The 14,185-nt window shown below is 35.7% G+C and overlaps 1 protein-coding gene across 4 annotated transcripts in view; it reads left to right on the top strand.

Annotated features, from left to right (window-relative positions):
- The first annotated feature begins 301 nt into the window (after positions 1 to 301).
- Positions 302 to 14,185, top strand: part of LOC120533747 (lysine-specific demethylase 7B-like) — an 80,503-nt gene continuing 66,619 nt past the window's right edge. For 2 of the 4 annotated variants that reach the window (XM_039760675.1, XM_039760676.1), the window contains exon 1: positions 302 to 432. In XM_039760675.1, the coding sequence (XP_039616609.1) occupies positions 335 to 432 (98 nt within the window). In that variant the 5' untranslated portion in view covers positions 302 to 334. The remainder of the gene's footprint in view (positions 433 to 14,185) is intronic. The other 2 variants (XM_039760677.1, XM_039760678.1) reach the window with 1 other exon arrangement.

The raw sequence follows: 14,185 nt of genomic DNA on the forward strand, positions 1-14,185 counted from the left end.
CCTGTGTGTCTGAATCGGGACTTTTGGCATCGGTTACACACGAGACAAGTCTGCGCGTGACCTGCAAGTAGATTTCACATCGTAGCAATGTCTGGTTTCGTTGTGTGGTAGAAAAATCAGTTTTGCCAGGCGCAACGCGTTATGAGTCAGCATAGTTAATTTACGCAAACTTCGCCGACGACCTAATTCCTGTCAACTCACCAGCCTGTCACTCCAGTCTGCGCACTTCGCACATGCCCGGCCTCATTTAGTTGACGATTCGTAGCTTTTCGACAACTGTCGGGCTTCTCCGGAGTCCCCGCCTCTCATAGCGTTGTTAGGGGACGGTAGGAAGATGGCGGCGGCCCCGCTGTACTGTGTCTGCCGGCAGCCCTACGATGTAAACCGGTTTATGATCGAGTGTGATATCTGTAAGGACTGGTTTCACGGCAGGTAAGAGCTAGAAGTTTATCTCTACGTGCTTTCCGAAGGTGGTCCGCCAGAAATGAGGGGTTTGTTTGTAATGTCAACGAACAAATAAGCGGGGGCTTGAATCCGGTGTCAGTTCCAGTCCGTGGATTTCGGAGTCTTCATGTGCCTTTATTGTTATTCTGTATTGTGATTTACTTCGAATCGCTTACCGACTTCTCACTCACAGCTTCTGTGTTTTTTTTTTCCTAGAAGCCAGTTAAATGCTGAAGCACTTCGAAAAGCTACGTGATATTAGCTTGTTTCGACTCCGTGTCGATTTTTAGTTTTTAGGAGGCAACGCTGCTTCTAGATGGTCGCCTACACACACAAAGTAGCAGTGCGGCACGAGAAGGAAGTGTAACTTTGTGTCTGAAAGGACTGGCTGTCCTCGCGAGGCGTCTCGTTTTGCGGAGCCGCGTGCCGTGAACAACTTCGGCGGTTGGCTTGGTCTCTTTACGACCCACCTAGTAGTAAAACAAGACGCTCGTCTGGGCAAAGTACACGCGTTCCCGTCTTTACAACGACGGATTCCTTTTTTCTATACAGCTACAGGACAGTTTTGTTGTGTTAAAGCAGTTGCAAAATCCGTGCCTGTCTTAATGCTCTTTTTTTGTTTTGTTAAATCATTAGTATAAGAGTTAAGTGTTCGTATTTCGTTGCTTTTGTGGTTAAAACCAGTTATTTTTGTAAACATGATCTCCGATTTTTAAAGTAGTTACTTTTAAAAAAATTGTTTTTAAGTATTTACCAATGTTTCGGTATGTTTTTAATTTTGTTATCAAAATTGTAAATATATATGTTTATGGTGGGGCAGGCGGGGTGTTGTGACGGGGGTGTCTGTGGGAGGGCTACCGAAAACGTATGAAATGTGTAGAAACTTGGAATAGAGTCGTGCTCAATGTGGCTGTAGTTTGTAGAAGACTGTCGCTTGTATTTTTGGCAACGACTTGTCCGCGCGTTCGTGATCATTTGATTAGTACCTTCTGATTAAACACAGAAAAAGGGTTGTGATTATAGTGTCGTTTGATTGACAGTAGTGGTTGGGCATTTAAATACCCTACTGTGGAGGAAAACAGAGACAACGTGCGTGCGAGTGGCCTCTAGTGGCTGTCCGTGGCAACGGATTTTAAAGTGAGCGTGCGTTCCACTTAATTTCACTATAACAATACTACTATGCGCAGATTTAAACAACCCATTATCGGGAGTATCAGAATTACGCAAGGAATTCGCCTTGGGGCGAGGCAGTAATTGTTTGGAATCATTTGGTACATGCAGTGTTATTGATCTGGTCATGCAGTGTGGAGCAAATGAGCTGGAAAAGGTGGAGGACATACAAGAGTTGTGTATCTGTTTACAAATGCTGAGTGAGCTGCTAAGCACTGTCGAGGTCCCCAAAGTACAACAGCGTTTTGATCGAAATTTGAGTACATTAGATCTGCATACACATCGGGAAGTTCTGAAATCTAAAAGTACTCTGTGTGAGAAGGACATTGGATCGTTGATTGCATTTACAAGCGCTTTAATAACCCGGTTTCAAAACTACGTCCAGAGAATAGCTACCAGGCTGATTTTACTACTGCAGGGGTTTATGATTTATGAGGAAAGATAGGAGTTGGAACTCTTCGGTTTAAGCAAAGAGTTAATATGATTTAATTGTTTAAACTTATGAAAGGCATTAGTATAGTGGATTGAGACAGTTACTTTAATTTGAGATCAAGACCACGGGCACAGTTGGAAACTCGTTTAAGGTAACTTTCGCACAAACTAAGTTTTTCTTCACACACAGAGGCGCAGGGAGCAAGTTACCGACTAGTGTGGTGGACAGTAGGACTTTAGAAATATTCAAAACTTGACTTGGATGTTGTTTTGTAGAAGCATCATTAGTAGCCAGTATTCAAGTAGTGCTTAAAACCCCCTGTCCTGTATTTTAATCTGCTATAATTTTTGTTCCATTTAACATGAAACATCTACACTCCCAGAGAAAATTATTAGGATCAGTATACTAATACGGGTAGGGCCTCTTTTGGCTCATAAAAACAGCCTTACTTCATTGTGGCATGGGTTCTACAAGATGTTGAAAACATTCCTTTGAGATTCTTGTCCAAGTTGACATGATTGCATCACGCCATTTCTGCAGATTTTTCACCTTCACATTCATGCTGTGTATCCTGTGTTCTGTCACATACCTAAGGTGTTACTTTGGATTCAGATCCAGTGATTGGCAAAGTGGCTGTAGAACAATGAACTCACTGTCACGTTCATTAAACCAGTTTGAGATACCTTTTACTTTGTGATAGTGTGATATAATGCTGGAAATAGCCATTCAAGGATGTGCAAATTGTGGTCATGAAGGATGCACATGGTTAGCAACAGTACTCGGAATAAGCAGTGGAATTCATGAAAGAACCGATTGACACATGGCAGGCTGAGGGCATAGATTAATGTAGATGCTGTCAAATTCTGTACCCACCGTTTGTGTTTCTCAGCAGAAGTGAAAATTCATTAAATCAGGATAAATTTTAGCCAGCCTCTTCCTACTGTTGCCTCAGCACAGTGCTTTTTGAATGAAAGGACTGGAACCCAACAGTCTTTTAACTGTAGTTTCTCATTTGCCTCAAGGTTTTTCATGTTGTGTATTTTGCTTCCATTCTTGCTGTATGTTTTCTGTTTTTCACATCATTCTGAGTAAACTCTTGAGACTGCTGTATGTGAAAATCTCAGGAGATCAGCAGTTGTAAAAATCCTCAAATAAGCCCGCCTGGCTCCAGCAATTATGCCACCGACAAAATCGCAAAGATTACATGTGCACCGCCCCCCAATATTTCATGTGTTTGATTTGAACATTAACGGAACCTCCTGACCCTATTGATGTATTGATTGAAACAACTTTTAAAATAATTTGTGTCTAGTGCAGCCTATCAATTAATATATGTAGAACTTAAAACTCTGAATGCTTTCAATCCTGGGCCAAAAATTAAGTGGTAAAATCTCACTACATTTTCAAGACAGACAAAACAGTTGAAAAGTTAATGTTTTTACCGGTTTTATCCAGTTGTAGTGAGTTCAGATATAAAGATACATGATTTGTACATGTGTTGAAAATGAGGGTATGATTGGTTTTGGCCTTAAAACACCTGATGGGAGCATCCCTAATTTAAATGAAACTTCCCTGTCTATTGTCATAAAACTTCTATTGTCATAAAACTGAAGCACACACCTTCAGCAGAGCTGGATTTCTTTTCTACACTGCCTTTTTCATACTTGTCCTTTTTGTCCTAAGTGCTGTAGTGCATACTTTGCAAGTAGTCTTCAACTTGTTTGAGGATAGGCAGTTTATTCAAACAGCTGTGTTTTGCAAATAAACCAAATAATGAGTAAAAATGCAGTGGTGTGCAAACACACTTGTTGACTTTGCATGATTATTGACCCTTAAAAAATGTTTTTGCCCAATCGTAGAGGTTCATAACATGGCCATTGGGTGTTTATTGATATGTTTAGTTTAACAGCCACAGTTTGGTGCTTTAAGGAAATTTCTGCTTATGTTTGAATTCTAGTGGCAGTTTTTGATTTATGTTGCCTGCCAATCGACAATGAACAATGTCATTGACCATCATCTCAGTGAATTTGTATATTTGTATGGATCGGAGGGTAGTTTGCAGTTTTATCAATGGTTGGAATTATGGCCTGATCTTTTTCCTGAGCTCTTTGTGTTGGAGGTCATCCTGAATTAACAGAAAATGACTGATTTAGGGGAGAAACATTGTAAATTAGACAGACTTCTTACAGGAATTGTAAAATAATGGATGTGAAATCAGAGACCACTTTTCATTACATGATACAAATGTAAACAATCTTGCAAGCTGTTCTGTGATATCTGACAAAGAGACTTGATATGCAGCTTTAAATAGGAAACTGAATAACCAGCTTGTGGATTTATGTGGCATTTATATTATAATGTTTGGATTCAGACTTAGATATCAGTTATGTGTTTGTCATTGAATTAATTTAGTATGTACAAGTGTTAGGATAAATTAAGTATTCTCTGATCATATGTTAAAAGTCACACACATCTCTCTACTTGTTAGTGTTCTGTTTAGTTATGAAAGTATTACCATAAGCATATGTTTTATGCAGTCTTTTAATGGTTATTGGCTGGCTTGTTCATATTTATGCTAGAAAATCTACTGACCTTTCATTTTTAGCTGAAGTAATTCTATTGGTATTTGATATTAGCCTGCATTGTTAACTGCGTCAGTGTTGGCTGTCAAAAATTATTATGAAACTATTTTGAACAGCACAGTAAGTCCTTTTTTCTCTTGAGCTTTCACATTTGTGAAAATGTGACAATGGTTCAGCCTAAAGAATGGCGTCAGTATTTTTTTCAGATTATTAATGTTCCTTTTTTCATATTGTTTAATTATTAAAGAGCATGCTGGATTCCAGTGGAAGTGCACTTAAAAAAATTTGGACGATCTTAATGTGTTTCCCCACCACCTATTTGCTAAAAACTCTGGAGCGTTTTCCCCTCATAGTTCATTTAGTTTAGGTAGGTTGAACATCTAGATTCCAGTTATCAGACAGTAGGCATTCTACTTATGAAACTGTGTATGGTAAACAAATCACAATATTACAAAAGCATCTTTAGGCACTCCATGATGATTTTTTACTCATGTGAAAAGTAAATACACCACATGAAAACTGTTGACTTTTTCATACATATTTCAACAGGCGAACAATGTGGCAGATAAAGGTGGTATACTTGAATAACAACACAAAGGAAGATTTCTTTACAATCATTTATTTAAATATAATCAATGGATATGGTCTACTGAGAAAAAAGTATGTGTACCTTTGGCGTCGAAGGTGGTATTGCCCCCTTTAGCAGAAGTGATTCTTGTATGACTTCTTGTAGGCCTTTTACATATTTGTGCACCAGTCTGTGACGTTGACTGGGTGATATTTTTGATCACTCCTGCGTCCCAGTGATTCGTTGATTTGTTCTTATTTTTTCACATGACAGTACATACATGTCTATAGGCTAAAGGTGTTTAAATTCTCTGAGAGACTGCATATTTTTTTTTATTTTTTTTTTTTTTTAAGAATATTTTTAATTTTAGTTATGTTTGTAGACAGAATCTCTCATATGGTATATTTCTTTAGATGCATTTATGGACACTATGCAGTCTGCCATGTCTCTTGAATTAAGGCTATTAAAGCATTTTCCATCTTCATGTAATAATTATAATTTCCTAAAATAAAGTATTGTAAAATCAGAAAGCGGAGGATGGTATAATAATCCATAGTTTAGGCATGGCTGCCTGAGTGAATTTGTATAGTCTTTGTTTCTCTGGGGCCTTTTCTTTAGGTAACTGGAATTTCTTCCTGTATACTAAATACACATTTTGTGTATCAGGAGGGCTGCAGTGGATACAGATTTTTATTCCAGCCAGTTTCCAAATTAGAATTCCGTCTTTGCTGATAGAGAAGTTGGTATTTATGTACCTTGTTAGCAGTTTTATTCATCAAGGACAAACTGTAGTTATATTGTAGATCAGAGTCTCTCAGTTACAGTTCTGAACTTCCACAATGGCTCCACGTTTTCACTTCAACCACTATCTTAATTAGTACCCAGTTATTTACTACAAAAGCAATATGTTTTTTGGGCTTAAATTTAGTCATCTTTCCTGTTAAAATTCAGAGCCCTTATTTTAGTTTTTAGCAGCTGTATTTCAGTTTTGTTTGTTTGTTTGCTTAACCAGTCATAATGAAATGCAGTTAACCAGCTGACATGCTTCCTTTTAAACCTGTGCATATGTACCATGAAGTATCTGTGTTAAAAATGTTTAGAAATAAATGAGAAGGGAATTGGAAGGAACAATACGTTTAAATCTGTTCTCGTCCACAAAACATATGGATAATTATTTCTGGAGAAGGAAACTCTACAATGCAATTAAGATTTCTTTTGGATGAATGAAAATACTATCAAGCCAAATAGTTAAATACCAAGTTTCATTATCAGCAAGGATTGTTCTAATGAGGAAGCTAGTCAGAAGGAAAGCCTGTAGCCACTGTGACCCTCCAGGACTGGAATTGAGGATCCCTGTATTTAGCTTAATTGGTGGCTGAAAATATGTGGGATTTCGTGGTGTGCAAGAGTATTTCTTTGTGGGGCTTGGCACCCCCAATCCAGGTATTTTTTCTTGCTTAGTAACTGATTCTTCCACAATAGGTTCTGAATCTCTACAAAACTAAAATTGAATTTGGCAGATTTAGAAATCAAGTAGCTGTTTGGACTGACAGTTTTAAGCAGGTATTGATTAAATTGGCCTATTGTACACAGTCAAAACAGTAAATCATCACTGGTTGATGGACATGACCTTGACTTTGAAAGCAGAATGACTAATAATAGTACTATTTATTTTTAAACAAGCCCATTTTACTGCATTACACAGGACAAAATGTGGATAGACATGGTTTGTTTTTTTTATTGTTCAAGTGATTTTTTTTTTTTTTTTTGGTGCCTCCAGTCTGCTTCAAGCTGGGGTTTGATTCCCAATAAGAGATTACAGGTTTATAGATAAACTGTTCTGCATAATGTGCTAAGAAAGACCCTAATATTGTGTACACAGTTGTAACAAGCATTTGATTGAAATTTGAATGCCATCTCTGCCAATGTTTTAAACAAAGTCTCTCTATTATATAAAAACAATCCTGAGACGAGACATGATTTTTTTTCAAGTACCGCTAGACAAGACTTTGGCCATGAGATTTTTTTCCAGTCACGCCCCTCTCTCAACCATATTCAACCACCCACATGGTCCTCTCACCTCACATTTGTGTGAATGCTTTTGACAGACGCAATTCCTGCTCTCTCAGCTCTTATAAATTTTAACATTTTTTTCACTTTAAGTTCCCATTTAAAGAAGACGTATTATGTCTAAATCTTATTGAAGAATTTCATTACGAAAGGGTTATCAACAGTAGCACAGAGAAACAAAGTCAAAAGAGTTAACGCCAAAATAGATGATTGGTTACATAGCAGATTGGTTAAGTGTATCAATAGACAATGCTGAAACAGTTGGTGGTGATGATCATGATGAAGATGAAAAATCAACTTACAATATCCCAAAGAATATCTACAACCGTTCACACTGCACAAATACTGTAGAAAGAAGGATCTATCCAAGAAAGGTAATGTAGTATATATTCCGTGCATAACATTAGGCAACAAAGGAGATCTTGATATGCCATTCGTATTAAAACGTTTGCAGTTTCTTGTTACAATAGCTTTTGCAAAGACAATTAACAAATTTCAGAGACAAACATTCAAAAAACTTATTTATATATATATAAATTTATATATATAAATAATATATAATAATATATATTTTATTTATTAGAGAGGGAGAAACGAAATCCAATCATGGGCAGTTATACGTTGCCTTATCACGATGAAAGTCCAAATACAGAATCAAAATTCAATGCAATATTGATGAAAATTTACTTACTATAATTGTTTTTGCTGAAGTTTTACAGTAAAAGTGTAAGTTTAATAAGTACTTGTGTGTTAATTTCAAAGCCAAACTGAACAAAATCGTATTACGCAATGAATACCTCTAACACAACATAAAATATAGTAATTTGAAAATAAATTATTTTTAATATGGTTAATTATTCGCTGTAATGTGTAAAAGTTCTCTTAGGCATATGTAACAATTCCCATAAGAACAACAGTCTGTTTAAATTGTACATCCGCATACGTGGGCGGGACATCCACAAGTTGTCGAGCGAAGCGAGCAGGGGGGCAGAGCCACCCCTGGGTTTGGTTAACCGGATATACAATTTAAAGAGATTTTTCATGGGAATTGTTACATACTCTTTTGACTCTGTTATATTGCTTCTCCGTGATCATAAATATTCACCTGACCTAATTGTGGTTTCTTCAAAATTAACCTTGTTGTAGCTTTAATTGTTGCGGGACTACAGATTCTCATAGCGTATGGTCCATTATAGTGTAAATCTATGTTTTGAGCATTGAATGATGTGAACACAAATAGATTATTGTAGACTCTGATTTTTTGCCTGTAGTGTTTTTTCACCAAACAACAAATCTTTTAATTCTTGTGGATAAGCCTCTTCATTAGAAGGCAACGCTACTTTTCCCTGATCGCAACACGAATTAGACAATCTACAAGTCTCCGACTTAAACTTTTTAAAGCCTTACAATATCTGTATACTTCTGACATATCACCTATATCGATATATTCAGTCTTTTTCCTGTTCTGTTATTTGAAAGAGTAACAATTTTCATTTGTTTGTGGTAATGCGATCTTAACCTTTTTTTTTTTATACTTTCGAATTATACTATCTTCATATTCTTTTAACTTGCTCTGCATGTGTATCGTACCAAGGTTTTTTTTTTTTTTGAGACTTTCAAATTCCACTGCTTTAATAATTTGTAACCTGCTCTGCATGTGTATCGTGCCAACGTTTTTGAACGTCTTTATAAAGTCTTTTATTTCTGAGCCTGATTGGATCTATGAGGATTTCAACTCCACTGTTGAAACAGATATCACATAGATTATCATTGTTCTTTTTTGCATTCTTTTTGCCTTTTCTCTCCCACGCTTTTGTGTTTTTTTTTTTCTCTCAAACGTGCTCCCTTTCTTCTTCGCTTAGTCATTGACGTACCATCTAGAACATGTAAAATTTTTAAGAGCTTAGAGCACATGAAGTGTGTCTGCCTAAAGCATTCCAACAACTGAGAGGTTAGGCGTCCGCAATCTTGTTTTAAATTGGTTGTTCTTGCGGGACGTCAGTGACTTTCTGAGAAGGTCACGTCTCGACCCATGATTTATTTTATTTATATATATATATATATATATATATATATATATATATATATATATACTGGCATTTTCTGTAAGCTACTCTTGGGTAAGGTTCATTCTTTTGCAAAGAATATTGTCTTATATTATAAACACACGGTAAATACTTTTATTAATGCGTTTATTCCCTCATTATGCTACAGCATATTCTCATAATGGTTTCACTTTTTTGGACTGTAAAGTATTTAATAACACAGGCCTGCACCAATATCCTCCTATGCAAAAAAAAATCATTGTACTTTATAGATATAGGTGCCCTGAATCCATTTCTGGATTTAAATTAGTATTTCTTTGTCACAATGTTTCCTTGACATGTCAGTTTAATGGGGAAAAAAAATGTTTTTTTTTTTTTTAAATGTTTTTGTGGCGTAAGTATTTTTCATGCTCTGAATATTATTTGAATTGTATTTTGAGTTCTTAGATGGCAGTCTTCCCTGTACTTAACAGCAATTGAGTTGGAAACAACCTGAATTCAAGTATTTGCTATGGGTTTTTTTTGCTCTCAGTCAGCATTTTTTTTTCCTCTCTTCTTAATCCTTCAGAATAGCCAAGAATGCATTTTTAGGTGGTTAGAAAGATTTTGCCCCTACTTCATACAAAGCTGGATTTGATCAAGGACTTTCTGAGGTCGATGAATAGAGATGCACATGGTTCCTCACATTTGCAAAGCAAAAATAAAGGAAGGTGTCTTTGGAACCTCAAATCCTGGAGCTTTTGAAGGATGCAAGCTTGAAATCCAAGCTGTATGAATTTGAAAAAAGTGTTTGGGAAGGCATTTGAGAATTCAAAGGCAGAAAACTTTGAACTTCTTTTTCCTACCTAGCACTTCAGTGCAACATATTTTTAATAATGTTTCTTACACCCACATTTGGATTTTTGTCTCTAAGGACATAAGTGCAGTCTCTGTTGAATAAGGGGAGAATTTCAGCCAGACAGCACCACAACGGGGAGATGTTCAAGTGGAAGATGAAGCGAGTCTATGTTAGCAGACATCTGTTGGTCATTCTACCATGGAACACCTTCAGAGGATTATAGCAGGGGAAGAAACTACTGAGTGACTACATTTTATAAATATTTAAAATATTTCTCTCTCTTAAAAATGTAATGTGATAAAGCAATTCCATTGTTAAATTTAGATTCAGCACCTTCAAATCTATGAAGAATAGCTATAATTTTTTTTTTTTTGTTGATCATGTTGGCAAGAATCTTTTTTTGTTCTCCTTTTAGGCAAACAGTGTTTTCAATCCTTTAAACTTGGGCTCAGTTTTGGACATTTTTCAATTACTTTGCTTTAACTGAATCCAAATTCTTATTTGACCCAGTATATATCTCCCATACATAAAAATTAAAGGCAGACATTTCTCTTTCAGATTATTTACATCTGGGGAAAAATTTGTTTTGTATTTAAATCGCAGTATACACCAAGTTCCAAAATACAATCACATTTTTACCAAAAAAAAAAAAACTTGTTCTTATTAGCACAAGTGTTGCAATAAGCTTTCAACACCTAAAAGTGAATCATAATGCATTAGCAATAACCATGAAAAAGATGGTTATGAAATCTCCACAACTAACAGGTCTAGTTTTACTGTTTTGAAATGATTAAAAAAAAAAAAAAAAGATTCTTTTTCACTTTTTGCTGCTTTCAAACGAATGATTATATTTGCTTTACCAAATGCACATGTACTATAAATCCTAACGGAGGCCAGGCATTGCGTTTTCAGAATTTATAAATCTAAGAAACTATCCTGTGATAATTAATGAAAGCACAATAATTTTACAAACTCCAAATATGTTTATACCAAAACATGCACTTTGAGTGTTACTTTTCATAACTTTAGAATATACGTCCAAACAGCACAAATGAAACAGTGAAAGCATGAACCTATGTATTGTGGAGTATTGTCCTACACTGTGTTCTCCTGGGGGCTCAACTTGAGTACAAATGATGCACTATGCCTGAATAAATTTATCAGAAAAGCCTGCTCCATCACAGGGCCAACCCTGGACACTGGAAGCTTTTGTGGAAAAGAGGATTGTGTCAGAGTTAGAAACCATCATGAAAAATCCTCTCCATCTGCTCCCAGAGGTGCTGTCTTGGAGCACACTTAGCCACGGGCTCATTCTTGCACGGTGTGCTAAGAAACACCTCTGGGAATCTTTTCTTCTTGTTGGTACTAGGCAATTCAGTTTTTCGGCCCAAATTAAATGCTTATACTTTTAACTTCTTTTGCAATTTCAACAAACTATATATATATGCATTATTTGTTTGTTGATTGATTGATTGTTTGTATTTGTTCTGTTGCTCTGGATATGTTTTTATGCATCTAAATGTCTCCTTGGGATTAAAAACTTTATCATCTAATATGGCTAGGATCTGCTAAAAATAAATTAGAAGCTAACAAACCATTTTTAGAGCTTTACTGTTCTGAAGTAATTTTATAAAAGGTTTTATTTTACTGTTAAATATTATATATAAATATGTCACATTTATATTGTGTGTGTGTTTGTGTGTGTGTATATATGTGTATATATATATATATATATATATATATATACATACATACACTCACCTAAAGGATTATTAGGAACACCATACTAATACGGTGTTTGACCCCCTTTCGCCTTCAGAACTACCTTAATTCTACGTGGCATTGATTCAACAAGGTGCTGAAAGCATTCTTTAGAAATGTTGGCCCATATTGATAGGATAGCATCTTGCAGTTGATGGAGATTTGTGGGATGCACATCCAAGGCACGAAGCTCCCGTTCCACCACATCCCAAAGATGCTCTATTGGGTTGAGAAGTGTTACATTTGCATCAGCGTGACGTATAACAGCCTGTGATTAAATTTTGTTTCTTTCTGTCTATTAAATAAAATAACTTTTTTGATTATTTGGCTCTGAGATTTGTAAATTGTCTTTGCAAAAGCTATTATAATGGGAAACTGTTAACATTTTAATACGAATGGCATATCAAGATCTCCTTTGTTGTCTGTTATCTGCGGAAGATGTACTATATTACCTTTGACTTCCTCTTTTCTAGGTACTAGGATTGCCCGTGTAATCATTTTTTCTGTTGATAACCCTTCATGAGGAAATTCTTCTTCAATAAGATTTATGCATAATATATCGTCTTTAATTTGGAATTTAAAGTAAAGAAAATGTTAATTTATAAGAGCTGAGAGTGCAGGAAATGTCTGACAAATGATTCACACAAATGAGAGGTGAGAGTACCATAGTCTTGTTTGAAAATGGTTGATAGGACGGCGTGACTTGAAAAAAATCTCATGGCAATATTCTCATCTCACAGGACTTGAAAAAATCTTTTCCAAAAAGTCGTCTCAAGATTTTTTTTTATATAATAGAGAGATTGTTTTCTTTATTTTCTTTGCTGTGTTTGTGTATATGGATTTCTCTGCACAACCAGAATTATGTAAAAGTACTAAGTTCAGAGCAGACTGCAGAATAGTCATTACTGTTGTTGTGACTAAGTATTATGCACGGGTACGAAGGAGGACACAGTACACATACTGATATTGAACTGCAAAAGGCCAACTATTCATTGCTGAAAGTGACGTACAGAGAATTCTTCTGAAAGTGGTTGAAAAGTTTTCAAAATTTTTGGAATGGTAAAAATAGTCCTTTTTTTGTAATGTCTTTAGATTTAAACGGGGGACATTTTTAGCTTTTTACATAAGCTCATTAAATAGAGAGATACAGATGGCACACTTGGAGTAATGCAGCATATTTAATTTATGGTTACCTTATCCATTGCTGTTTCTGGATTCCACTATTTTTCATTCTGAACCGCTGTTTTGCAGTTTTAAAATAAACAATGTTTGTATTGCTTTTCATTTTACTCTGCAACCAGTGCTTCCATGGACATCCCCCAGTAAATGGCTATATGTTTTACTGTTTTCGGTATTTCTTTGCCAATCATTTCTGTTTTTTGCCCATTATAGCTAATATATTTTTAGGTATACTGTCACTGCTTGAAATATCAGGAGAAGTATGTAAATATCTGCCACATGTCTTTATTAGAAATTTTATTCCTGCTTTTGTCATCTTACTGATTAAAGAAATATTCAGTTTATGTAATTTATATACTATACTTTTTCATTGCTTAGCCTGCATAGTAGTAGAGAATTAGAATATTAATTGGGCCTGCCATGGAACTGGTAGGCTGTGTTACAGTGTGGTTTCACTGTGTTCATATTTTGGGGGTTATACTATAGTGTGGCATCAAAAACCAAACTAATAAAACAAATCTAGTATTTGTATATTTTTATTTAGCAATGAAATTTGCAGTTTTGCCCATCCTGCTAACTGGAATAATTGTGTCTTATGCTTAGAAACATTAAATACATTTTATCTTGATATTAACAAATGAGCTGCTCATTTCCTCAACAGTGTAGACATGCCAAATAGCTCTTTCGTCTGAAACTTGCCTCAGTTTTTAATTGCTACAGCTTTTGTTTGCATTACCAGTGTGGAAATTTCTATATGCATAGCAGTGAGTACATGCAGTGTTCTCTCCATAACCCTAAAATATACAAACCATTTATAAATTGGATGGATGGACATTTGTAGACATGCTTAATGCATTTTGAGAATGAATTCGAAGGCTTAGTTCCTTTTTTTATGTACTGTGTAGGACACCATATTAAAAAGCAATTCACCTCACCATTTTGTCTCCTCTTACAGCTTTGTGACGCTTGAAGCTGAACGATTATGATCGCTCACATTCTAGAACTTTCAAAAGACAAATCTATGTCTGAGCTAACTCCATAGTGTGGAGAAAGCTTCATTACGGAAAAGCTGTGTTTGTATGTCTGATGGATTAT

This window comes from Polypterus senegalus, chromosome 8, assembly GCF_016835505.1.
Source record: "Polypterus senegalus isolate Bchr_013 chromosome 8, ASM1683550v1, whole genome shotgun sequence".
Lineage (NCBI taxonomy): Eukaryota > Metazoa > Chordata > Cladistia > Polypteriformes > Polypteridae > Polypterus > Polypterus senegalus.